Source organism: Trachypithecus francoisi, unplaced genomic scaffold (assembly GCF_009764315.1).
Source record: "Trachypithecus francoisi isolate TF-2019V2 unplaced genomic scaffold, Tfra_2.0 Lachesis_group9, whole genome shotgun sequence".
NCBI classification, from domain to species: Eukaryota; Metazoa; Chordata; class Mammalia; order Primates; family Cercopithecidae; genus Trachypithecus; species Trachypithecus francoisi.
The window spans coordinates 54315247-54342740 of NW_022681474.1; the positions used below are offsets into that span (position 1 = coordinate 54315247).

General features: G+C 46.1%; 1 protein-coding gene across 11 annotated transcripts in view; it reads right to left on the reverse strand.

Moving 5' to 3' along the window:
* Nucleotides 1-11025: 11025 nt before the first annotated feature.
* Nucleotides 11026-27494, reverse strand: part of TMEM273 (transmembrane protein 273) — a 34104-nt gene continuing 17635 nt past the window's right edge. Inside the window, exons 2-6 of one of the 11 annotated variants that reach the window (XM_033208602.1) lie at nucleotides 24468-24521; nucleotides 23398-23544; nucleotides 22304-22334; nucleotides 18176-18199; nucleotides 11026-17079 (exon numbers count right to left, since the gene is read on the reverse strand). In XM_033208602.1, coding sequence (XP_033064493.1) covers nucleotides 17064-17079; nucleotides 18176-18199; nucleotides 22304-22334; nucleotides 23398-23544; nucleotides 24468-24521 — 272 coding nt within the window. In that variant the 3' untranslated portion in view covers nucleotides 11026-17063. The other 10 variants (XM_033208597.1, XM_033208601.1, XM_033208598.1 and 7 more) reach the window with 10 other exon arrangements.

Here is a 27494-nt window from a genome sequence, read left to right on the forward strand (position 1 = left end):
TGAATAAAGCACATGGGAAAATCTGTTCACAATATTATGATTAAAAGCATGTACCAAATAATCCCAGTTATATAAAACCTAGAACATGCATGCATGTATACATACACACACGTAAAGTCTGAAATTTTACATGACAAGCCTTAGAAACATTTCTTTGTATGAAAAAGAGATTCCCATCCTTTTGTTAATATGTTTCTATGATAATTGTGTAAGCAAATAAGCAATAAATTACTTCTGGCTTTATTTAAAGGTTAAATGAGGCTGGAAAAAACGTATAGGCCCACAGCAAGATTTTACAAAGCCCCATGACTCCTGGCCACTCTGTCCTAAGATGCTCCGTGCCAGTCCCCTGGACAGGTCTCTCAGCCTGGATCCCTTGAATGGACATTAGCCTTTGGGTCCCAAAGCATTCCATTCACTGGGTGCAGAAAAGGGGCTAGGCTGAGGAGTGGAAACCTGCCTCTGACCACAAGGGGTTAAAACCTAACTGGCTGGGAAGAGGCTCCTGGGAAAGATGTGACATTTGTTTGCAAGGAAACATAAACAATAACAGATGAAGACAGTGACATGTGGCTCAGAGTGAGCCTGATCAAAGCCAGCTGGGCAAGCAAGCTCCAGGCCTGGCTTCAGGATGAGATACCCTAGGAGCGGGCTTGGCTGGAGAGGGTCTGTGGGGGAGGCCAGGGCAGCCTCTCCAGCTATGGGGACTGCCCCAGGGAGTGTGGCCAAGAATTCCAACCCTTTTGGGGGAAGTTGGGTATGACTGAGGCTTCAGACACTTGAGACCTGAATTAGCTGTTCCACCTGCTGGGAGGGATGGCCCACCCAGAACTGTCTTCTTAGCCCCATGGTTGTAGAACAGAAAACAGTCAGCATTTACCTACCACCAACCAGGTGCAGAGCACTTATGCCTTCAAGAATACATGGATTCCAGCCAGGATGGACATGACTTGCCACAGGCAGGCTAAACCGTTCCCTTTCAGTGACTTTCTAAATGGGGTGGTAATTTCATTACATCATCAAGTATGACAGTTCTGAAGCAGATGATTTTTGAACCCCTCTTACCCAGCAAATTTTCTGGGTAAATTTGCTCCAAGGTCACAGAGCTGCTGAGTTGTGCAGCAGGCGTCGAAGCCAAAGGCCCATGTCCATCTACAGAGTGCAGGCTTTTTCCATCCCAGCAAGCCAGATCCTCATTCATTCCCACCTGAGCCCTCCCAGTGCCTCCCTCTGCCCTCCCCAGCCCAGGACACCTGCCCCAGCCCACAGCTCTTCCAGTCACCACCAGACATCAATTCCTCTAAGCAGCAGAGCCCCATAAAGAACCAGTGTGAGCCCAGACTTGGTATTACCATGTCTCCATCCTGCAAAGGTGAATGCAGGTCTACAGTGGTTATTTCAAACTGTGCCAGCGAAATGCTAAGCATATATTGTAAATTATCGTTAATTGAGGAGATGTTTCCTTTTGGGTGACAGAATGCCTCACGGGTTCTGTGGACAATCGCTGAAGCTTAGAAGTTACAGTACACCCACAAGTTTTCTCAACTGGCCTGGGCCTAAATATGACCTTGCAATGTTCTCCCTCACGGCTTTCAGATGACAGCACAGGCTACCCACTCAGAATGGGGCAGTGGAAGAGGGGCTCCCTTTGAGCCCCCAGGTGATGTCTGAGAATATGACCTGCCCCCGCCTGCAGGTTCCAGGTGTCAAAGTCACCTCCTGTCACTACCCTCTCATTTTGTTCTTTTCTTCCTCCCCTTTTTACCATCTCTTCCCTAATGTTGGGTGAGTCATTACCATGCCCATTTAGAAAGTCACTGAAAGAAGGTGCATTTAGCTTGCCTAAGATCATCTCATGCCCTTCCCGGCTGGAATCTATCTTTCCTTGAAGGGCTATTGAGGGTTTTAAGTGGCAAAACTTCCCCAAACAATCCCTCTTTGGACATTATTTTCTTTCTACAAAGCTTTACTCTCTTGGAACTTATGGAAACTCTTTTTGAAGGCAGATCCCCTTCCTGCCAAACAGCTCTTCTGCCCAATTCCTTCCCTAGGAAGTGGTGTCAGTGGTCTTGGGCTTTTTTTTAGGAGGAGTGCCCTAGGGTTCAGGGGCATAAAACCCTGCATGTGTTTGTCTACAGCTTTGCTCACTCCTCAGGGCTGAGCCATAGTAGATCCATGACCACCATGGAGAGCTAAGAGTTTCTGGATTCAGTGCCTGCTGTTGCTCCTAGAGATTCCTATCCTGATTGAAGGCTGGTTCCATATCTGTTCACCCAGGTAGTGGGGATAAAAGCCATCTCTAAGCGAGTTACTCCCAAGAAAGAGAAGAGCAATGAATGCACCTTGGCTCTCCCCCGCTGACTCTCTCAACACCCACGGACCCCTGAGCCTAACATATGCCTGTGCCTATGGCTGTGGTCGCAGCATCCCCCACCTTCACTTCACTCAGACACTGAGCTGGCTTTGATCTCTAGTCTTAGCTTGTTTTCACCACCTTGCTACCCTGTTTGCCTTTCTGGTCTCATAGTTCATTCTGTCTATGTTGCTCTCCTATCTGGGGACTCTCTCAGCCAAGTTCACCCACAGAAGCAGCTCTGACTTCTCTGTCTCCAAGACCAGCTTGGCACAATCAGAGCCTAACCTGAGGTGTAAACTCAAAGAGGCCAGAGAGGAATGTGCTTCTGTTCCAATGTCAGTGCTCCAGAAGCCCTGGAGACCAGGCTCCCCAGTAACACTAATGCTCAGACTTCTTTCACACTGGGCATGCCACATGCAAACTGCAGTTTTAGGAGTAAAAATTCTATCTGCCCCTAGAAAAATTCTTGTGTCTGTGCCAAAATAATATACACAAGAATTTTTGTTACATGTGTTTTACAGTAACAAAAAACTAGAAATGGCATGCAACAAAAGACTGAGTAAATCACTGCAAATGATTTCAATTAAGAAAAAAATAGCAAAATATTTAAAAGGCAAAAAGCATTGGTGAGCATGTGGGAAAGCATATTGCTTTAGATTGTTAGCGGGACAGTGAATTGATAGAGATTCAGTGATGAAGATTTAGGCAGTAACTACCTATGGTAATTATCCTAACTAGTTTCCCAATCTCTTTTTTTGGTCTTTTGTTTGTTTGTTTGTTTTTGTTTTTGTTTTTGTTTGAGACGGAGTTTTGTTCTTGTTGCCCAGGCTGGAGTACAGTGGTACAATCTCAGCTCACTGTAACCTCTGCCTCCTGGGTTCAAGTGAGTCTCCTGCTTCAGCTTCCCAAGCAGCTAGGATTACAGGTGCGCACCACCATGCCCAGCTAATTTTGTATTTTTAGTAGAGACAGGGTTTCACCATGTTGGCCAGGCTGGTCTTGAACTCCTGACCTCAGGTCATCTGCCCTCTTTGGCCTCCCAAAGTGCTAGGATTTCAGGTGTGAATCACCACATCCAGGCCCAACTTCTTTTTGAGCAAACATAGTCATTTAAATTTGGGAAGAAAATAATGCATTTTATCTGGATGTTCAAATTATTTCTATAAAAATATTTTTTATGGTTGCTTATGCTATTTGGATATTTTTAATGGAATAGCAACAAATGTTTACTAAGCACCTACTTTCTGCCCAGCACTATCCTGACAGTGAAAAAGACAAAATCCTAGTCCTAAAGAAGCTGGCATTACTGTGGAGGATGAAAAAAATAGATGGATAGAAGCATAAATATGTAACATAATGCCAGTGGCAATAAGTGCCCTCATGATAAATATAGCATGGTAAGCGAATATACAACTAAAGAAGTGTTCTCAGGAGAGGTCTCCCTGCAGAATGATGTTGGGGAAGAACATTGAGTGGAGAGAGTGATCTGTCATTTGAGAATCTGGAGAAAAAGCTTTCCAGTTAGCAGAAACAGCAAGTGCAAAGACCTGGGCTAGAGATAGCATTTTTAAAGTCTAATAATTCGATGTCACTCTTTTATACTTTCCATTTGCCTATTCACCTTTCTGTTCATTTTACCTGAAAAAATATATATATTTATAATAATTGTTTAAGTCCTTGACTGCTAATTTCAACATCTGGATTATCATGGGTTTACTTCTATTGTCTGTTTTCTCTTATGAAGAGTCATGTTTTCGTGCTTCTTTGATTGCCTGGTATTGTTCCTTTAAACATTGTGGATGATACATTATAGAAACCCTGGATTCTGTTATCTTCCTTTGAAGAGTGTTGACGTTTAGTTGTTCTATGTTTTCTTAGATTCTGTATTTGTCTACTAAGCATCAATTAATTACAGGGCCAAACTAACAGCTACTGTTGTATATACCTGCCCTGCAGTCCAATTTCCCTACGTGCCTAAAACATCTTATCACCGGCTGGGCACGGTGGCTCATACCTCTAATCCCAGCAATTTGGGAGGCCGAGGCAGGCGGATCACTTGAGGTCTGCCTGGCCAACACGATGAAACCCCCTCTCTACTAAAAATACAAAAATTAGCTGGGAGTGGTGGCATGCACCTGCATGAGAATTGCTTGAACCCTGGGTGCAGCCTGGGTGACAGAGTGAGACTCCATCTCCGAAAAAAAAAAAAAAATTTATCCCAAACTTTCTCCTTAATCCTGAGTGTGTGCCCCAACCACCTTCTTTACCTAACTCTCACACAAGCCAGTATTTGCCCTGCCCTAAATTACCCAGGGCCAGTCTCTCAGACAACTGGAGACTAGAGCCCACCAACCCTATCCACACTAGCCAGTACTAAGTTGCTTCCTCTTTGCTGCCTTGCTTTTCCCATGGAAAGCTCAATAAAGGCTCTGGGCCATGCTTTTCTCTAGCTCTTTCTGCCTCTTGACCAACCTGGTGCTTCCTCCCTGTGGTCTCTGTCCTTTTCTCTTAGGAAATGTAAGTACTGTAATAAATTATTCCTTCAATGACATGAGCTCTCTGTGTGGTCTTTCAGTACCTTTAAAATTAAAGCCTGGGCACAAATCATTAGTCTGGCAAGTGACATCACTGGTAAGTTACCTTGATTCTAGAGAATCCTGGTTTCAGGCTGTGTTGGCTGGGTCTATTTCAGTTCTGTCTCTGGTCCTAGAGCACAACCGCTAGTCTTGGTTTTCATGGGAAGCAAGCTGTGCTTACCAAGTATATTAGGGTTCTCCAGAGAAACAGAACCAATGAGATGTGTTTGTGTGTGTGTGTGTGTGTGTGTGTATAAAGAGGTTTATTTTAAGGAATTCGCTCACACAATTATGAAGTTGGCAAGTACAACATGCAGTTTGGGCCAGCAGGCTAGAGACCCAGGAAGAGCTGAGGTTGCAGTTCCAGCCTGAAGGCCACAGGCTGCAGAAGTCCTCCTGCTCGGGCTTTGCTTTGTCCGTACCTTCAGATAATTAGATGAGTCCCAGCCAAGTTATGGAGGGCAATCTGCTTGTTCTATGTTTTCTTAGATTCTGGTGGACTCAAAGTCCACCAACTTAAATGTGAATCTCATTCACAAACACCCTCACAGACACATCCAAAATAATGTTCGACCAAATATCTGGGCACCGTGGCCCAGCCAACTTGATACATACAATTAAGCGTCACACTAAGTCCTTCTATTAATACTTTGGCAGAATTTAAACTTCAAACTTTATCTCTCAATGGCAGGACAGCTGCTGAAATCTCTGCTCAGCTCTTTTTAAGTCTTCCAGCTGTTGTTTTCCATTAAGCCCCTTGGCATTTCACTCTGTGCATGCCTAGTTTAGGAGTCAGCCATCAATTTAAGGGGAATTTTGAAACAGGGTTGGGGTCTCTTCCAAAATCAAAAGTTACTTCCTTTCTGGGATTGCTCCCCTAAATTCTAGCCACTGTGATGGCTTCAAGCCCCAACCTCTGTCTTCCTAGCACAGTAAGATTGTCACATCCTGCTTCAACTCTCTTGTCCTATATGCAGTATAAATGGGAATGGGTCCTCAGGAGTCGATCTAAATAAATGTGGAGCTCACCTATTTCTTTTCTTTTAAGGGCCAATTACTCACCAGATCCTTCCTATGAAGCCAAGGTCTAGTGTCTTTTAGCAGCTCTGGTGAATTGTGTTCTCTTGTCTGATCTGTCCTTTTTTTGCTCTGTGTGTTCCCTCCTCCTAGAACACCTATTAAATGAGCACTGGAACTCCTGGATCTTCCCTCCGCATCTCACAACTTCCATTTCACAGAATTGCCTATTGTCTTTCTGCAACTCGCTTTGTGAAAGAGAAAACTGATTTCACAAAATCCAGACAACCAAATGACTGAACACGTGAGCACCTTGTTTGTCCCCATAGACTTCCTGACCCTCCTTCTACTCAGTCGCAGCACTGCACACAGCAATGTCCTTACCCATTCCGGCTTGCCACATGATTTCATGCCTCCAGGCATTGGCATGCCAGGTGCCAGATACCCTACCAGATGCCAGATGCCCTGTCTGCTTTTCTGACCAACAAACTCCTTTGCGTCCGGACAGAGATGTTGCTCTGCTGGCCACTGTGATTTTCTCTTTTTCCTGGGATCAAACAGCACCCTGTTCACACTTCAAAAGCAGCACTCACTTACCCCGTTTGCCTGTGCTTTCCTCTGTTAAGGCCACATCTATGTCTTCTGTGTTTTTTCCCATGGTGTCTCATACCGTACTTTAGAAGAGGGAACATTTATAGAGCACCTACACATTTTGGACACTACCCCAAGTGTTTTATGTGCAATAACTCTTTGGGAAGTCATAGCAACCCTCTAGGGCCATCATCGTCACTACAAATAAGAAAACAAAGATGAAGTTGAGTCATATGTCAGGGGTCACGCACAGATAGTAAGCAATAGGCCAGGAGGAATTAGACCTTAGCCAGCTGGATTACAGTCCACACTCTTAACTGTGAGAAGGAGTGATTCCATCCATGAAGGGGCACGCTGACCATCATGGTGAGTTGGCAGAGTGCATGCAGCTGTGTCTACAAAAGCTAGGCTACGAGTGCAGATATAATTTATATGAGTAAAGTATCCGTAGGGTATAACAGGTGCTTGCCGCCATCCTCTGAGGTTTTCTCCTGTTCCATTGTGTCTTATTTTCCTTTTGAGACAGACTGTTTCTTTATGTTCGTCAGTGCCACTTCCATCCAGATGGAAGGACCCCAGGTCAAGGCCTGACAGGAGGAGCAGGAGCCATCAATGAGAGCAGACCTCAGAAGGCTGACGGAGGGGAGAGGAGTGCCATCCACAGCCCCATCCTCTGGATGCTATGGGAAGAAGTCCACAAAATACTGCCCCATGGAGTGAGTCGGTAGCAGAGCGCTTGCTGCTGGCTGCAAATACCCCATCAGAACATGTTTGGGGTGATTCTTGGACCTGGTTTCAATTTCTTTTTTGCCAGTCAGCAGCTGTGCTTGACTCACAATTTGTTGCAATCTCCTGAATTAAACTCGGGAAACAGGATAAAAATCAGAACCACATTGTAAAAGCTTCCTTATGATTCCTTTTTTGCTAAGATAAATAATGAGCAGCTCTGATCCACCTCTCTGGAGAGCTCAGAGCACACTACCAGGAGCTCCTATCCGCAGAGTGAGCACAGGCAACTGGTGATCTCTTGATAAGGAAAGACAGCAGTGTCCAATCTACCCTGCCTTGCATGGAGCCCCAGGTGCTCTCTCGGACTGTGTTGCTACCTAAAGCACATGGTAATTGCGTGATGCTAACCAAAGCAGCCCCTCACTCATTAGAAACATCTGCTTTGCATTATTTACACAGAAAAAGTTTTCCTCTTTACTGAGCCTACCCAGTTCAAACTTAAGTGGGATTTGCCAGTTATCTGGCTAATTTTGTAAGCAATAATAAAGATTGGTGAACACTTGGTGTTTGTATAATTACAATCAATTTTATGTTAAATTTAGCTTAATAGAAATTTATCTTCATGAGAAAAATAGACAGACTTTAGTGAGGACCAATCTACAAAATGCCTGACCAGAGTTCTTCAAAACTGTCAAGGTCGTCAAAATCAAGGAAAGCTTCAGAGATTTTCACAACCAAGAGGAGCCTAAGGCGATGCTGTGACTAAATGTCATGCGGTGGTCTGGATGGGGTCTTAGACCGGAAAAAGGATACTAGATAAAAACAGGAAATGCAAATAATGTGTAGATTTTAGTCAATAATAATGTATCAATATTGGCTCATTAAATTGTGACAAATGTGCCATACCAATGCAAGATGTTAATAACAGGGGATGCCAGGTGTGGAGCATTCGAGAACTCTCTCAACTATGCTCCCAACTTTTGGGTGAGTTTAAAACTGCTCTAAAATAAAAACTTTATTTAAAAATACATAACGAGGCTGGGCACAGTGGCTCATGCCTGCAATCCCAGCAGTTTGGGAGGTTAGGACAGGAGGGTTGCTTGAGCACAGGAGTTCGAGACTAGCCTAGGCCACATGATAAAACCCTGTTTCTACAACACATACAAAAATTAGTGGCACACGCCTGTAGTCTCAGCGAGTCAGACAGATGAAGTGGGAGGATCACCTGAGCCTGGGGAGGTCAAGGGTGCAGTGAATCGTGATTGTGAAAACGAACTCCAGCCAGGTGACAGACTGAGACCCTGTCTCAAAAAAACAAACAAAAAACTATACATATACATATGTAAATTAAGAATGAAACAAAAACTTCCATAATCTCACCTTCTTTGAATTTTGGAATTGTGTAAAAGTTGCCTGAAACCTATGAGAAGTAATAGCTCATGTTTACCAAGTGCTGACTACATGTCAGTGTGCTAAGAACTTTACACACGTTACTCATTTAATTCTCACAAAGATCCTATGGAGCAGGTACAACCATTAGCCTATTGTACAGATGTAGAAACTGAGGCATAGCACCATTAAATAATTTATCCAGTTCAGAAAGCAGCATTTTGTTACACAGCTCATGTAGTCTACCACTGCTCTGTACTGCACAGAGCAGAGCCACAAATGAAGAGACAGTCATGAGTCCATTAAAATTCCAGGACGGTGGACACTGGGACATAGGATACGCTGCTAAGGGGGGCTGGGACATTCAAGGCCTGAGTGACTTCTCTGCACCTGTATACACAGCCTGGGAGATGTGCCACTTATTTGTCATCTGATGATAATGTACTCATGAAAAATCATATTCTTTGAAGGATGATTAATTAATTTGACAAATCTGAGATTAAGACAAATGACTTAGAAGGAAAGAATCAGTCACAGCCTGGACCTGGCCCTGTATGGACTTCCTATCACAGGCCACTACCCCTTCTGCCTGCATCTTTGGGTCTGCCCAGTTCAGCCTCTCTCCATCTAAGCAGCCAACCTGCATGCTCCATCTCAGGGGAAAGGAGCCTCCAAGCTGGCTCTCCCCATCTTCTCTCATAAATCCCAGAGCACGTTCTAGAATAATCGTTGACACATGCTTTTAACCCCGATTTGCGGGTTTGTACACCTGTAGAAAGGTGAGATTCACTCTCTCCAAATGCAGCCCATCCTTGCCTCCCCAGTAGCCTAGGAGACCCAAGACCCAGTTGCAGAGCTCTCTAAGGCCATTGCTCCTCAGGCTCTCCACATCCTAACCAATGACTCCCGAACCTGGGGTTGTGCTGAACTCCCTCTGCCTCCCTTACAGATTGATCCACCAGCAAGTCTTGGCATCTCTTCCCCTAAGGCCTATCCCAACCCCCACCCCCACCCCCAATTCTCTGCCTCTTTGCTACCAGCACTCTACCTGGGCCATGCCTACTTCCTGCTTGGACTGCAGCATGGATGCTGCAGGGACTCTAGAGGATGCAGAGGGATGCTGGCATGCCATGACTCATTTGAAAGTCACAATAGCAGTGATATTTTTATTTCCAACTGCCTAGCTCATCCGCCTCTCAGCTGTTTCCCAACTTTGATGGTGAAAAGGTTGTATCTTCAGGCTCTGTTCAGCTCAGCTTCCCTCTGTCTAAGCAACCCTGCCTGCTTAGAAAGGAGTTTTATTAATTCCTCCAAACCTGCATTTATTTCCTAAAATTGCATGATATGTGTACTTTTAACACACAGAGGAGGACACCCATACATACACATATTTAATTGTTTATGTATTAATTCGTAGAGATTCAATGTAAACATGCTTAATTTACAGATATATAGACTGATACATATATAGATGATTTTTAATTTGTTGACCTTGCCAGTTAACCCTCTCCCATCTCACCTTCCCCTCCTTCCCATACTGAATCCTGGAGGCCTCAAACCACTGCAACTTCATTAGATCCTGGCTGGCTGCAGCCATGTGCGACCTGCTTCCCTGTGCAGGATGACTCTTCCTCCTGACATCTGAGAACCATTTGTCCTCTTCCATTTGGGTCTGATGTTCTCCATGCTGTGGTGGGCTGTGGTGGGGGAAGCTGTATGTGTCCTGAGGTCCCAGAACTTACAAAGCTGGGAGGATGGGGCTTAGCCCAGACTCTGGCCTCTGCTAGCATACTGTCAAACCACAAGGTGAGGCAACCATGCTGGAATGGCCCTGACTCAAGAAGCTACACTGCAGACCCAATGGCTTGTTAGGACTCCTTTCAGTCACTTCCAAGAGCTACTGCCCATAGGACCCTGTGTCCCCAGGAGCTGCTCTTATGGAGAAGAGCTGTCGAGGGGGGCTTCAGAGAGCTTCCAATAGTACTAGAAGGACATCTAGAAGGAAGATATCGAGCTTGGGTTTGGAGTGTAAGCCAGGGAGACCTCAATGTCAGGGCCTCCTGCCCATTGGCCTCCCAGATGATGTCAGCCTTTATGACCCAAGGAGAGGACACTGGCCTTCAGCATAATTCTCTCTGTTCTTCACTTGGGAAACCTTGTGTGGGGCTAAAACAAAACCAGAGTGCAGTGGTGGTGTTAGGAAAATATGTCATGAGGTAGGGTCAGGGAGAGAACACCAAGGTTTTGCTGTGTGTACAGAAGGTAAAATGATGGCTGAGAGTCCAGGAGCATTTACCTTCAGTTCACAAGTGTTTCTGCCATTCACAAACCAGATGTCTTAATTAAAATGCTGCTAAAGGAAGCAAATCAATTAGCAGATCCCATACAAGATGGTTTATTTTATCTTACACACAGAAAATTGCTTATGAGTATCACGTTACCACTCTTGGTTATCAGTTAACAAAGGCTGCTAATGAACAGCATCATTATCAAGTTGCATAAGAGACGCCCTGGGAGTCAGGCAAATTATGACAACACAGCACTTTGTTCTGAAATACAGCTCATCTTTCATCACACATGAAGAAGGCAGCCCAGTCCAAAAGATTTCCTGGAAAGTGGAAAGGCAAAGAAAATTCCGTGATGTGATCCCAGAAACACAGGGTTAATATTACAAGGGAGAGAAATGCTCATGGGGCCTTAGCCTGATGGCAATTGTAGAATGACGTGGCTTTCCTGAGCCTCCACCAGTCATGTCTTTTATGCAACAGCCATGCACATTGTAATAATAACCATAAAATAATTATATAAGGAGAAAAAATAATAACTGACATTCATGGCCTTCTACAAGGCACAGTATCTGCTTTCTCATTTGGTCCTTTGTTGGTTCCATCCTTTGAAGGTCTGAGAGCAGCAGGCCCATTCCATGAACGCCAAAGCCCTTCCTCCCACACCAGCCCAGCCTGCCATTTCCCCTCCAGAAGGCCCGTGTTCATCATCCATAGGGCTGGACACCATCCCGGAGACCCCATGTTTCAGAACTCCCGAATCTTCACAGAGTCCATCTTTAAGAAGGGATCTTCTGGCAGCTAAGAGGTGAAGCTAATCGTTCTACAAAGTACTGCCTAACTGATGAGAAGATGGCAGTGCATAGGAAGCTATGTGTTGGGTCCGATTCCCCTTTTCATGAGCCATTTTCTGTGGTAGGTTCCACGAGCACGGACACCCTGCCCTCGTGGAAGCATGAACAGCTCCAACACAGGGTGAAGTTTTTGGTGTCCACCTTTTCCTACTGCAGGCTAAAGTGCTCAAGCCTTCCTCTGTGCAGTCCGCGTCTTCCAGAAGAGGCGTGGTAGTTTCCTTCAGGACAAAAGCACTGTATAGTCTATTCCTTCTATTGTTTGCCTCCAATATTCAGTCCATGTGAAAGTTCATTACCAGCCTTGGGTTTTCGAATGCAGAACATCCTGAGAAGTTAACCGTGGGCCGTTGTCCACAGATCTAGAACCCCTCTTCACATCACTGCTCACCTACAGCTCAATCACCTGTGCATCTCTGGAAAGGAAGAGAACCACCTGGAAGACTTATTGAGAGGGCAACTATGCTCTAATTATTGCATGTGTTCATGCAATTCAGACAAACAGGTATAAAAGCTCATCAGCAAAGCTTGCAAGGTGGAACACTTCCTTGTGCAACATAGAAAGGAACCTGAAGGCCAGTGGCTTCTGGGTAAAGGGGAAAGCTCAACCTGGAAGTTGTTTTCTGCCTGCCAAACCCAAGGCAAACAAAACTTCATCTACTTTGATGACAAAAAGAGAAATCATTCCTTGAGGTTAATAGGCATATTTTGGGAAACTTGTCACTTTCTGTAGTTTGTGAATTTGCACAGATCTGGGCAGATGCTACCAGGAACAAGGTACATAGACCTATGAGAATGGAAGTGAAAAATAATGCCTTCACATCTGAACTGCAAGCTGTTACAGAGGGTGAGACTTCTCCATACTTGGTGTACCAGCTTTGATGGAAAGGAAGGGCAGCATAGGTGTCTAAAAAGGGGAACACAGAAGAGAAGATGAGTCGACAAACCAGACTCTGACACAATAGAACTTGGGCTGAAAGTAGGATGCAGACCCTTTTAAGGGAGTCACTTATACCTCCATACCTTAAGACCAAATTCACACCCTCACTGTAGTTTCACATAGACATCTGGAATATAATAGAATGGTATATAAGCTTACATTGAATGATGCAAAATTGTTTATGACTTTCCATTGTGCATATTCAGTCACAATCTCCTGACAGCTAAGATCTCCTCACGAGAGATGGGGCAGCAACAGCAGGAAGGCGGGATAGATGTAGGACAAGCCACACCAAAGGCCATAAAACAGACAGACAAAACAGACAAAAACTTGACTACCCCCTATTTGAGGACCAAGGACACAGGTCATGATCAGGGATATAGAGCTTGATGATAGTAGAACCAACGTTAAAGACAAGAAAGACACCGGAAACCAGCAAGATATAGTAAAAGGAAGTGGCGAGAAAAGTAAAGGAAGGGATTCCACGCAAGGGCTTCAAAGGCCGTCAGGGTTTTCTTTCTCCTTTAAAAGATGGAGGGTCCAGAGGAACATGGGGTTTAGAGGCCCAGAGGTTGAGCAGAGGGTTCATCCTTCCTACTGTCTTTAACAAGCTCTGCATTAAAAGGCCCCATCAGGTGTTGATAAGGAAGGGATCTAAAGAAGTTGGGGTTAGCCAGGTTCGCACTTGAGATACCAATGCTCAGGGTGGATGGGCAGCCCAAGAGAGCAGCCTCCTCCCGCCCCTGGCTGCCCTGAACAGAAGAAGGGACACTGCTGAGCTACCTTATGGATGACGTTGCTCTCTGACAGGTAGCGATACCTCTGCAGATGAGTGTGTCACCAGCCACCAGAAAGCCAGGCACAATCTGGAGAAAACAAGGTAAGGCTGGCAGAGTCTGGGGTAGCATCTGCTGGCTGGACTAGTAGGTGAATTAGGCTGCATGGTACTCCAGGCTGGCATCATGAGAAAGAGCAAGAGTGTTGCATACCCTACAATTTAGTGGCTACAAACCCAAATCTTTGACCACATCCTCCAAGAATCACATAGACCAACAAGGAGAGAAGAACAAAAAAAAACCAACAAAAGTGAAACTAATAATGAGGGTGCCTATACATTCTGGTTAGCCCCAGGGTTCATCTGTTTAGGATACATTTATGCCCGCTAATACTGAAAAAAATCTTTGGCAAAATCCAACACACATTTCTGATTTTTAAAACTCAGTAAAATAGGAACTGATGAATGCTCCTCAACATGATAAGATATGTGTGCTTCAGCCCTAGAGCCAGCATCTTACTTGATGGACACCACTAGTGGATTTCCCATCAAAGTCTCTCAGAGGCATGTTGTATGTACACTTTTCCCACTATTATTTAACATTGGTGTTTTTAGCCAATGCAATCAGAGAGGAGAAAACAATTAGAGACATAGCAGTTGTGAAAGAATAACTATATTTTGGCAGATGACATAATATCGTAAAAACTCAAGGGACAGAGGAGAAAACAGAGAAAAATAATACAAGAATTCAACAAGCATTCTCACCCTCTGTAACAGCTTGTAGTTCAGATGTGAAGGCATTATTTTCCAGTTCCATTCTCATAGGTCTGTCTACCTTGTTCCTTTTAGCATCTGCCCAGATCTGTACAGATCTGTGCAAATTCACCAACTACAGAAAGCGACAAGTGTCCCAAAATATGCCTATTAACCTTGAGGAATGAATTCTCTTTTTATCATCAAAGTGGATGAAGTTTTGTTTGCCTTGGATTTGGCAGGCAACAAGGCAACCCCTATAATGGTAACATAATCCCCCAAAATCAAAATGCAATCATAGACCTGGTAGGCAACATCATGACAAAAACTCTATTTTGAAAGCAGCAAAGGCAAAATACTTATGAATAAATATAACAAAATATATGACAATCTTATAAGAGTAAAATCTGAAAACTCTCCTGAAACACACAAAACAGTAACACCCAAAATCAGATAATTTTTTATGAAAAATTACCTCTTTTCTGTGGAGAACCACTTAACATCGTAAAGAAGTAAATCATCGTTAACTCAATACGTAAATGTAATGCAATCCCAATCTAAATACCAAGATGTTTGCTTCTTTTTTTCTGTGTGTTATTTTTACTTTATTTGTTTTGGTCTATACAAAAACTCGGTAGCCAAAAACACAAAGCAATCATCATAAAACTCTCCACTGGGACCTCCCCCAGCCCCCACACCATGAAAGATTTCTGTTTCTGTGGAAAGATTCTGAAGTTGACTCCGAAGTTCATATGGAAAAATAAATATGCAAGAATAGCTGGAATAAACTAGCAAGAATGTCCCCTGCAAAAGAAGCATAATGTGTGCGGGCGGAGGGAACCAGCCCCATCAGAAGGTAGAGCACATCCAGAAGCCTCTCTAGGCTCAGCCTCTCTAGGAAGCCCTCAACACATGAATAACCACAAATGTCAATGGAGAATAAAGTCTAGAAATACCCTAGGACATACAGAAATTTAGAACATTATAAAAGTGACAAATGAAACACAGGGGAAATAGGGTGGTTTTAAAAAATAGTATCGGGATAAATCAATTGCCATTTGGGAAAAAAACAAAATTGGATCTGTAACTCACACCACACACCAGAATAAATGCCAAATGGATCAGACATCTGAGTAAGTAATAAAACCATCCAAGTGCTGGAAAAAGTATATATGCACAGATGTATACATCTATATGTAAACATTTTCTAATTTTATTTAAAAAGATGTGTGTCTATATAAAAGTGTTTTCAGTTAAATATATTTTTGTAACAGTATCACAGAAAGAATAAACCAGGAATTATTGAAAATGGCAACTTCAAAGCAGTAGGTAGGAACACGGTGGAGTGAAGTTACAAAAGAAACACTTCTCTGAGTTTATCTGTTTATATAGTTTATCTCTGAATCATGTACATGACACACATGTAGCTCTGTCTACACATGTATTATCTGTCTATACAGTTTATCTCTGAATCGTGTGTCATGTACATGATTCAGAGACAAACTGTGTAAACAAAACTATGTAAATTAAAATTTTAAAAGATTAAAACAGGAAATAGTAAAATAGAATACACACTAAAACAAATGTTTCTGACTCTCTATCCAATTGATAACATAACCACACAGAGAATATAATTAATTTCATTTGAACACAATACTCTGGCTGTACATACCTAGAGGGCTAAAGCCACTGCAAAGAAAATGTGCAAGTTTACTGAGCAGGTCTACCGCTGTATAGTGCTCTAATTTCTGGAGGTATTTTGTGTGTATTATAGAATAGAGAAAATGAGTACAAATATTATGTGGTTGAAAAGCAGGGTTTTTACTTTGGAGAAGGCAATCTAGACATGTGGAATAGGGAAAGCTTAGAGAAAAATCTTGTGATACTGAGTTTGTAATTTAAATACACATTTCCTGACTCTGTCCATTGAAAGGGCCTAGAATCAATGACACCTCAGTAGCCCTGAGCACACATTGTGCCCAGATCTTAGTTTCTAAAAATCATTCCATAGTAAAAATTAAAATAAAATAAAATAAAAGAGAGAGAGAGAGAGAAAGAAACAGGGACCCTTGGGAAAATTAGACCCTTGTGCTACCCTTGGGAACAAGACAAGGTGAGCCTCAGATGTTGTGTTGTCAGAAGTCTAGCATGTGCTCAAAGACTAATGAGGTTCTGTCTAAAGGGCACAGGGGCCCCCAAGAAGTGAGTTGCACGAGCCAAATTTGCAACAATTTGGGCATCAGAAAGAATCATGATGGTAATGGATTAAAATGCGTTGAAGTCCACAGTAATAATCCTTAACAAAAGAAGAAGGAGAAAGGCGAGATAGAATAAAAAGGCTTTCTTCTAGATGAATGTCAGCTATTAAATATAGAAGAAATGCTGGAATTAGAAAGTCAATATTTTGTAATCACCAATGGCTATAACTGCTTCAAGCAGGATCATGAATAGACTAAAATCATTAGGTGAGGAATTGTTGGGGGTCCGGATATTCACATAGTGTCAAAGTGTCTCCCTTCATATTATTCATTCATTTCAGAGGGGAAAATTCTAATTTCCACAAATGTAGAAATCTAGTGGTCACTCCCTTAACCAAGCAAATGAAGCATCACCAACAGTGATGCAATACAACGAAAGGTACACAACATCACCTTGTGGTATTTCCGACCAAAAACTTCAATCTGAATCCACTCAGGAGAAAACAATCAGACAAATCCAGAAAATGGGATATTGTGTAAGACAACGGGGTTTAGGGACTTCTCAATCAACAATGTCATAAAGATAAAAAGCAGAGGGGCTGTTCAACACTGAAAGAGACTTTAAAAAAGACAAAATAAATACAAATATTTTTTCTGGATTGGAAAATAGCACAAAAAAATAGAGCAATAAAAGATACTTCTGAAATAACCGGAGAAATTTAAATATGGATTATATAATAGAAGATATTAAATTAGCATTAATTTTCTTAGGAGTGGTCATTGTATTGTGATTATACACAATCGGAGACACAATGGTACTGTATTCAGGGGTGAAATATCATGGTATCTATACTAATTTGCAAGTAGATCAGTCAAAAATGCTTATGTTCACAGAGTTAAAGCAAAGGGGGCACCATGTCAATGAGTGACCCTAGGTGAAGGGTGTATATATTTTGACTGTCCCGTTCTTTCAACTTTTCTTTGGATTTGAAATTTTTTCATAAAGCAGGAGAGTGAGAGAAAGATCAAGAGATCGCCCCAGGACTGTGTGACTATCCTGGGCTGGTCAGACAGGGAGCAAATTCTCAGTGGGTTTGGCACATGCACGGGGCATGAAGTGAGGAAAAAGCTGGGGAAGGTGGATTGTGAAATGATGATTCTCAAAACCCTGGTGAAGATGCCTTCATTTCTAGGAGTCTTCATTCATAGGCTCATTCAATCAGGGGTCCAAGATCCTGTCCCCTTCTGCAGACTGGCCCTCCACATACGGGCTTCGTCCACTCCGAGACCCCAAAGCAGCACTGAGATGCAAATACCTAGCCAAACTGATAGCATGATGACACGAAGAGATGTTTGGGAATTTTTTTCACCAAATGGACTAAATTGGCTAATTATTAGATCGGACACTATCGTAGGATAGGTCTTGGAGAATGAAAAACAGTTTACCTATCCTGTTAAAACCCTGTTTTGTCAGCTCTAACTGGGCAAATGCCCCACAGCTTCACTTTAAATCTTGCCAAGTACCACCACGTCCCAAGGTGATGCTGATTCCTGGTTTCACAGCTGTCCTGGCATGAAGGCTCCTGGCCATGGCCATCATTGCCCGTCCCGCATGGCCAGGGTAAGGGAGAGGCCTTGCCGAAAACCCATGCAGCCCCACAGGGCAGAGACTGCCTGTCCTCATTTTAAGACAAGTGATCACTCTTACAACTCACCTTTCGGAGAAATTGTGGTTTCGCCTGCAAAAGAAAATAAAAGTATGTTTATTGCCTAAGCCTTAGATGACAGAAAGACAGCACAAAGCTTGCTGTAGGAGAGTGGCTTGCTTGTCATTAGCTTGTTCTTTGGGTCTGACTTCCTCATGACTCAGCCTGACTCCATCTAGTGTTAGTTTTGGAAACTCTAATCCTGCTTCTCCTCTCTGAAAGTCCCTCTATTTGCAGAGGAGCTCTGTTATGATACCTGCCAAGAACAGCTCCCTGTACGTGGTGAGGGCGATGTATTATCAGGGGCATGAACTCCCATGCAGCCATTGCCTCCCAGCCCTGCTCTCTCCTGGCCTTTATTTCTTGCCTCCCTCACCCACCTGCTTCCTCTAGCATCCCTTCATGTTTTTTCATGAACTTTGCTTTCAAAAAGTTCATTGTTGAATAACTATTGGAGCCATCTTTCCTGGATTATGAAAAATGCCTTCTATAGCCCTGATGGCTCAAAATAACCCAGAACTTCCAAAAAACACATATAACAGAGATGCTCCTCTTAGATGATCATGCAAAAGAACATAAAAAACACAGTAACTGCTCATTCAGCAGTGTTTTCAAATGGGTCTGTGTTGTATTGCTCACAGCAGCATCTTCCCACACAGATGTATGTGTGTCAGAGTCCATCATGAATGACTACACGCACACACACACACACATATACAGGCACTACATGCACACACACACATATGTGTGTGCACACATACAACAGGATTAAGGATCAGGCTTTGTGGAATTTCATTCTATGTCAAGTCCACGGCTAAGATGTCCCTGAAGCATGGTCTGCTTCAAGGTCTGGCGATTTGCAAAGCAAAGTGCCTTAACTCAAAGTCCCCGTCAATGTGTGCCAGGAGTTCGGATGGTCAAGGTAGTGTCCCTGTGCTGGGTGGAGCTCCAGCACTTTAGAGCCCTCCCCGTGGTGAGAAGGTCACTGTGCTAGAATCTCCACGTTTCAATATTCCTAACCACAGGGCCTGAGCTGGCCACAGCAGCCTGTGTCCTCCGCCTGGGTACCTAAGCACCCAACAGAGGGCCCCTGAGGCCATGTGGTGCCAGAGTCTTCACCATGGCCAACACAGCCCATCCATTCAAAACAGACTCCTCCTGCACTCCTCACCACAGAGGCTACCTGGACCCCCAAAGGCAACAAAGGTTCTAGGGAGTCAATCATTCTTGCCCTTCCAGACTCAATCCATGGCCTCCTCATGTCCTCCAAGAGCCCTGTGTGAAAACCCTTATTATGGCCGGTCCACCCTGATTCCTCGGTGGGAGAGACTGACTCAGCACCCAACCCACAGCCATCCGAGTGCTGCCCTTGGGTCAGTGGGGACTGGGACACCCTCTTGGCCAGGTGCTACAGCTGCACGCTCAGGAGAACCTATGATTGTGCCAACACCTCTAGGGCTAGAAGAACACAGAGCTGCCCCAGGGTGAAAGCCTCTTAGGGTGAAAGGAAGGGAGGGGTGTGAAGAGGTGGCCAGCATGGAACTCCACTCTCCCGCATCAGTGGATTTGGGGGCACTGGGAGCTGTTCAGCATGTTTCTTCTATAAAAAGGAATGTGACAACTTCAGCTAATGTGGGTCTGGGTGTGTGTGAATACGTGTGTGTGTGTATGTGTGTGTGAGAGAGAGAGAGAGAGAGAAATGGGACACATGGCATCTCTGGTCCCTCAACCTGAAATATCTCCAATTCCACCACACATTTCCAAAACCCCCTCAAGCTGGTTACATGCCCTGCATGCACAGAATGTGACATGGCCATCAAGAGGAGTGCTGTGTGGCCACCAGGGCCTGGAAACTTCACAGGCCCACTCAATGTAAGTTGACCACACATCCATTTCCCTAGGACAGTCCAGGCTCACACCCATCATCCTGGTGTAACTTTTACAGAGTCTCTTCTCACTCTCACAAAGTCCTGTCTTGGACGATAAGTTATATCCCCTGTTTTCTCCAGCCCAGGACCCAGTGGACTGACACAAACTTGGGGTGGGGGAATGACATGGGAGGGGACAGAGAGAAGGAGAGTGAGAGTCAGAAACAGAAGAAGAGATGGAATGCTGGGAGACAGAGTTGATGAAACGCGCTTTAATGCTTCGCAATCAGAAACCACTGCTGAAAACTAGAATATCCGAGGGAGGAGAAATCCTCAAAAAAAAAAATGAACTTCTCAAGACAATCCATGTCCAGCTCATCCCAAGGGCATGACTCCATGAGGACTGATGAGTGATGACCTGCAGCCACAGTGCACCATGCGTTCATCCCTCATGCAGCCATTAATCCATCTGCTCCTTCAATAGACACTGCTGGGAAGTTACCCAGTCCCAGGTCCCATGGAAGAACTGGAGGGTGAGACGGGGCTCTGGGTACTTTCTAAAAGCCATTATTCCTGTGTCAGCCCAGGCCTCTGTCCTAAATGCCAGCCACTTACTAGACATCTCCTCTACGTGGAAGTGTCCAGAAACCTTCGGTTCACCATGTTCAAAAAAAAATCATCTCAACCAGCTCACTGCCCAAAGCTGCTCCCCCACCAACTTCCCAAAGGGCACCAGCTGAAAGAAAACTCTGAGCTTTTCTAGATTCTTTTCTCTCCTCCAGTGGCTGTCTCAAACCCTCATCCCAGGTCCCTGGGCCAGCTCCTCCTTAACTTTGTTCCCATCTTTTATTTTCTCCATTGCCTCCACCCGGACTTACTCCAGCAGGGCTTTGCACCAGGCCTATGTCTTTGTCCGGGCTTCCAGCACATCTTCCTGGCTGCAGCTGGGCCCTCCATCATGCTACCAGATAACAAAAAAATATTCTATCCCTCCCCTGCTTAGAATCCATCAGTAGGTGACCAGAAGTTTCAGGACAGATTTCAGACTCCATTGCTTAGCACCAGCTCCTCTGACTGTACATGCGTAGAAACTACTTATCTCTCCAGCCCTTCCTTCCACATCGTCACATGAAACACTTACTTCTGTCACATGGCATGTTTGTCAGCTGCAGGTTTTACCCATGATGCTTACATATGCTAGGGTTCCCTCTGCCTTCTTGAGCTTCTCTTAGTCCTTCCGCATGTAGCCTGAGGCTCCCCTGCACCTCCTAGTGGCTATGCAGCCCTCTGCACCCCCAAGACATAAGGCAACACACATATAGCCTGCCATAGTCCTCCCGGGACTCTCACCCTCACTGTGCAGCCACCACCTGAGACCTTCCTGTCTCCCCTGTAGACTGAAGGAGATTGTCCTACTTCTCTCTTCTTGACCCCCGGCACCTAGCTTATGGCCTCATGTTTATTTATTCATTCATTCATTCAACACATATGCAAGTATCCACTTTGTCCCTGGTACTGTGCTAAGTGCTGGGCTACAGAAGTGAAAAGGAAGACCCCACCTGCCCAGAGCTTACATTTTAGAAAGAAACCCATACAAAATAGACAAATCAATATATCATATAGCATCAACTAGTGCAGAGAATTATAAAGAAAACTGAAGCCAAGCAAAGAGAAGAGAATGGTGGCTGGAATCGAGAGGGGATTGTACTTTAAATAGGCCCTCTATGATGCAGTGGTGTCACTGAAGCAGGGATTTGAAGGAAAAGAGGGGCAAGGCTTGCAGCTTTCTGGCAAAGAGCATTCCAATGACAGAAAACAGCAAATACAAAGGTCCTGAGGCAGGACCGTCCCTGAGGACATGGGCTCTGCGCAGAAGAGCAGGGTATCTTGATGCCAGCAGAGAAGTCCGGAAACCTGGGACAAACCACATGTGACCTCCCAAGTGACAGGGGCTGCAGGCCTCATTCTGACTGTCAGAGGTATGCACTGAAGGGGTCTGAGTGGGGGTGGAACAGAATCTAATCCAGGCTGTGTAGAGGCGAGCCGTAGTTCCTTTGATGACTGTATCCTGTGGCCCTCACTCTTGTGACACCTGCCCACTCGTCCAGAGGAGGAGAGAGTGTAAGGAGGGGGCCATGAGGTACATTCTAGTCACCTAGAAAGCATGCCAGAAAGCAAAGAAGGCTGGGGATGACAGGCAAGGGAGTGGCATGGCCAAGACAGGAGAGAACACGATACCCCTCCCTGACTGTGTGGGCAGTGACCTTACCTTGGGGCTCTCTTCTTTAGCAGGATGGTGTCTAAACAGAGAAAGCCGGGCATTAGGAAAGGGGTCCTGTGACAAGAGGTGCAGAGCGTTCCCTAGAACTTTCACCTCCCTCTCCTGGGTCCTCTCATTCGTGATGTCCTCGAGAGATCCGGGGCCTGGCTGCCATGTGATGAAGAGGCTGTTTCCTCCCCTTATTTGTGAGGATACACAAGGATAAGCAAACTCAAGGATAAGCAAACTCCCATGGCCTATTAAGCCCCTCGGGGGATGCACACGCCAGCATCTTGGGAAGCCTCCTCCTCTCCTGGCCCAGACCAGCCCCTTCTGCTTATCTTCATGGACCATAATCACATCTTCCAGAAAGACAGCGAGGCTCTGTTCTCCCCAGAAGCACCCCATGGAAAACTGCACCATCATTGCATTGAGCCGTCTAATACAACAGAGGATGAGTTTGGGGGTGATACCCCGAGAGAAGGGATGCAAATCAATACTGCATTTTGGGTGCCAAGGAGGCGGAGGACTGTGCCATGGTGCACATCAGCCAGCTCAGTTTCTATCTGAGGGGCTACTCAGTACTGTTTTGAGAAGGACTTTCCCAATTTATGGGGAAAGAAAATGCATCTTGACCCACACAGTCAACAGAACCTCGCACCATCCACCCACACTTACGACCAACCTCACTGCCTCCTGGGACTGGGTTTGTTTGATCTCATCATTTGGATGAGAGAACAGAAATTTCTGTGTGAAGCCAGTTTTAGTTCCTCTCCCACCTTTCTCCAGGAAATGTGATTCTCAGGACTGCCAAGAGCAATGGAAAGGAAAGGTACAGAGGGAAAGAGTCACAGAAAGACAGAGAGATGGAAAGAGAGACAGAAAAAGGAACACAAATAGAGAGAGAGAGAGAGACAGAAGAAAGAGAAACAGAGGCAAAGACATAGTAAGAGAGACAGAAACATGGAGAGGTCACTGCCTTCCTTTACAGCCTGTTGGGCTCTGCGCTTGTGGATTCGTTCTTGCTATAGCCAGCATCACAGAGTGGCCCTCGGTGCCTGGCTGGGTCGGGCAGAGCCAGGCCCGAGCACTGCATCCCTCACCATTGAGGCCTCCAGGTGTGCTTTTCAGGTCAGAAGAGTCGTTGTCAAATAAGTGCCTCCTGATCATGCAGATCTTCAGGGCCAGGAAGCTGGCAGATACAGCAATGCCCACAGCAGTCCCGATGAGGGCGTACTTGAAATCTGAAACTCAGGAAGGAATTGAACACCAGGTTTCAGTCACCTGCAGCTCCCTCTACATTCCAGATGAGGTCCAAAGCATGCATGTGGCCTAACACGCCACCTCCCGCTGGCTGAGGCCTGCCTCACCGTCCACTCTCCCAGGAGTCACTTTGCTCCCAGCCTCTACCTGCACCCCATCCCCTCCTTCAGAAGCACCATCCCTGGTTCCTTCAGCTGTGGAAATTGTTCCCACCTTTCAACGCTCCCTGAAACTCACCTGGCTACCTGCCCCAAATGGTGAGTTGCTCATTTCTCTGGCTGCATGAGCCTCCTAGCCCTTCCTCACCGATCCCTTCGTTAATTCATCCACTCATCTATTGGGTGTGTGTTAATTGCCTGCTCTGTCGTGGGCAATGTAGGAGAATGGATAAGGCCTATCTGGCCTTTGAGGAGCCTGCAGTCAGCTGGGGAGGACAGGGAAGGAGCTCATGATGGGAGAGGCTGGGTTGGCTTGGAATCATGGGCATCCAGAGCCTTCTCAGAGGGTGAGGCATGCAGACTGAGCCTGGCCAGCATATGAGACCCTTAAGGGGCAGAGAGGCTGGAAGCTCGCAGGTGAAGGGAGGCACCAATGAGGGCTGTGAGCCTGGCAGAGCGTGCTGTCAGGGCCCATGGCTACAGGATAGGGCTCTGTGGGTGCCGGAGTCACGCATCTCTGGCCCTGAGGTATCATGCCTCCTGTGTGGATGAGCTTTAATGCAACGCCTTGCCCCCAAAATAAAGCTGTCAGCCACTCGACAGCCCAGGAAGGGCCTGGAGGTGAGGGTGCCCCTTTTCCTATGCTGACAGCAGGGAACCAATTCCAGCACTGCGACCCTCTGCCTGTGTGTTGTGGGAGCCTCCTTCCTGCCCCTGACCCTATGCACAGAATAACATGGGCAGCCACCTACCGATTTCAGTCCCAGGGGGCTTGCCTGTTGCCAGCACTTGAGCTCCTCCTACATCTGCAAAAAAAGAAACCCCAGAGCCTGGTTAGAACAGAGCTGGCTGTGGCCCTAGCCACCCAGTCTCAGAGGCCTGGGAAAGCCTGCCTCAGGTACCCCAGGAGCACAGAGGTGGGCTCCCAATTGCCATGGAGCATCTTGGAGCCTTGCTGAGACATCAGAGCTCCCTCAAAACTCAGACCAGGAATGTGTCTCCACCCAATGCAGTTCAGTCAGCTGTTCAGCAGTTTCCAAGACCTGCACTCTGACCCAAACTTGCTCCACAGGTTCCCCTGTGGCTCCCAAGGCCCTCCTTAATCCAGCAGGGCTTTGGTGCTTCTAGTTCCCCACACAGCTGGGGCATCTCCTGCCTTGGAGCCACACACTCTGCCTGGTCCCATCTTCTTTCCCTCCTTCTTTACCTGGTGTTGGCTTCATGCTACTTCCTCCCTGACTCCCCAGACCTGACTCCCCAGTGAGCTGACCCCAGTGTGCTCCACAGCTGTGGTGCTTGCCCGTCATAACTGACCATGTCAATATGTAGCAACATTTACATGGCACTAGTGTGCACCAGGTACCATCCTAAAAGCTTCTCACATATTAACACATCAATGCGTCTTCTGGCTGGTCTTGCCCTGGACTGCATGGTACAGTGTCCAGCATTTGATGAAGTGCTTGGCCCACGGGAGGCATTAATAGATGTTGGTGAAATGAAGGAAGGAAGGAAGGAAGGAAGGAAGGAAAGGAAGGAAAAAAAAAGGAAGGAAAGAAGGAAAGAGAGCATGCTGTAAGGGTCCCTCACTCTTCTAGCCAAGTCTTGAAACCTTAAGACAGGAGACACTGCTCACAAACAGGGCTATAGAAGAGCCATCCAGACATGAGGTCCTTGGAGAGAAATGTGCACATTTATTGGCCACTTATTTTGAGACAGATATTTAATACTTACAGCAACAACTCTGTGAGATAAGGACTGTTATTATTGCCATTCACAAAATGAGGAATGGGAGGCATCGTGGTCTTGCTAATGTACCCAAGTGCCAAGAGAAGTGGGATACGGCAGGTCTGCACTGAGAGCCCAGGAAGGCCTGCAGACACGAACATGAATCCAAGGAACTAACAGATACAACACCACCAAAACCATCAAGCCCCGGGGCTGCATGGACTTGGGCCAGGGACGGGCAAATGGTGAGATCCAAGCCTGAGCCTCACTTTCAAACTTCCAGGAAAAAGCAGGAGAGAGTGCTACCACTCCTGTTCTTCACAAAGGGAAGCAGGTGACTTCACTGGAAAAGACCAGATGGTATGATGGAGGAAGCATCATAGCAAAGACATCCTCCACCCAGCCCTGTCTGCTGACCACATTCAGTGATGCCCAGAGTGGCTTGGTAGGTTGGAGTTCTGCAGGGGACAGCTTTGTTCTGTGTGTGTTTGGTGGAGAGACGGATTGTCCTACTAGAGTTCAGAATTTTTCTGGCAGCCTATCTTTGTAGACTGATAAAGCTTCCCCAAGTTTTTTCTAAAGCAAAATTTCCCAGCTTTGCTCTAATCACAGATATTTTTGGAAATTCAATGACCTCTTCTCTCTTTCCCACAGATCACAAGCCCCATGTGAGCACATCTGCTCACACACACAGACACCACTGCACACAATATGACCCTGATTTTGTCTGTTCTCTGAAGCCCCAATCAGCTTCATTCCATTATCTTATCATTTCTTTAAAGCAATCCTGCTGCTCCAGCTAGGTTGAACATCATTCTGGACATGGAGCAAAGGCTTATATTCAGCGGAAGGCAGTGGGTGGGAGCACATTTCCAGATTAATGCTCCCAACTCAGAGCTGTGTGTGCTACTATCCTCACCCTTTCCTGGGACAGGACCCTTTCTGACACCTCTGATCTCTCTCTGCCTTTACTGGGCAGAAGGCAGGAGGGCAGGGCCTCAGTAGGTAGGGCCAGGCCCCTGAGCCGCAGCCTCACCCCACACCCTCCCCCTGCCATGCCAGCATGTTGTTTGATTCCCCCTCCGGTCCTCCCTTGGTAGGCATTGCTCTCACCAGCAGCACTGGCATGGAAAATTCATGCTAGCCTGAGATGAAATCCGAGCAGAGAGGAAGGAAGGACACAGGTTAGAAAGGGCGAGAAATACAGAGAGGTACACACAGAGATGCTCAAGAGACACACTCAGGCTGTGCTTGAGTCACTCAGACCATCAATGGGAGGGAAGAGAAAGGAAGAAGAGAAAACCTTAACGTCAAAAGGCCCCAATCCTGGCCTTGGTCTCCCCAGCAGCATCACAGTTTCCATTCTCGCCAGGCTGTCCTGCATCCTTCCTCATTGGCTTCACTCCCCAAATGAGTTGCCCTGAAACCTCGGCTCCTTCTGCCCCTTTCTGTGGCTGGGACCCCTGGCTGAGCCTCAGCTCAGCCCCCAACAGAGGCCAGTCCCTTAGACACCATCCTCTATGTCCCATCCTGTGTCCCCTCCAAGCTGTGAGGCTTCCCCTAATCCCTGACCCCAAAGAGGCTCTCCTCCTGGGGTCTGACTTTGGGACTGAGTGAATTCCCACCACCACCGCAACTCCACCACTACCTTGAGTCACTTGCAGGGAGACCAACGTGGGCGGAGAACCCAGTTGTGCATTCAAAACAGCCAAGGGCCCAGCCCTTCCTGCGAGCCAGCCCCTCGGCCACTCGGCGGCAGCCTTTCCCCTCCTCAGGGATGGAAATCCCTCCATGCAGCCCTCCTGTGCTTGGAGCTGTGACTCCACACACTCATGAGCCCGTGGGTGAGAGTTCATGCTCAGGACAGCAGCCTGGCCGGCCCTACCCCTGCTTCCTGCTAGGGTCATGAGCTGGGGAGGGCCCCCTGGGCGGTAGACCCCCTGCAAGCCTCCAGCACTGGCTGATGTCCCCTGGCTCTGCAAAGTAGCTGGAGGATGGCTGGCCCTAGCAGGCCTGCTTGGACATCACAGCCAGAGGTCTCTGGAGTGCCTTGG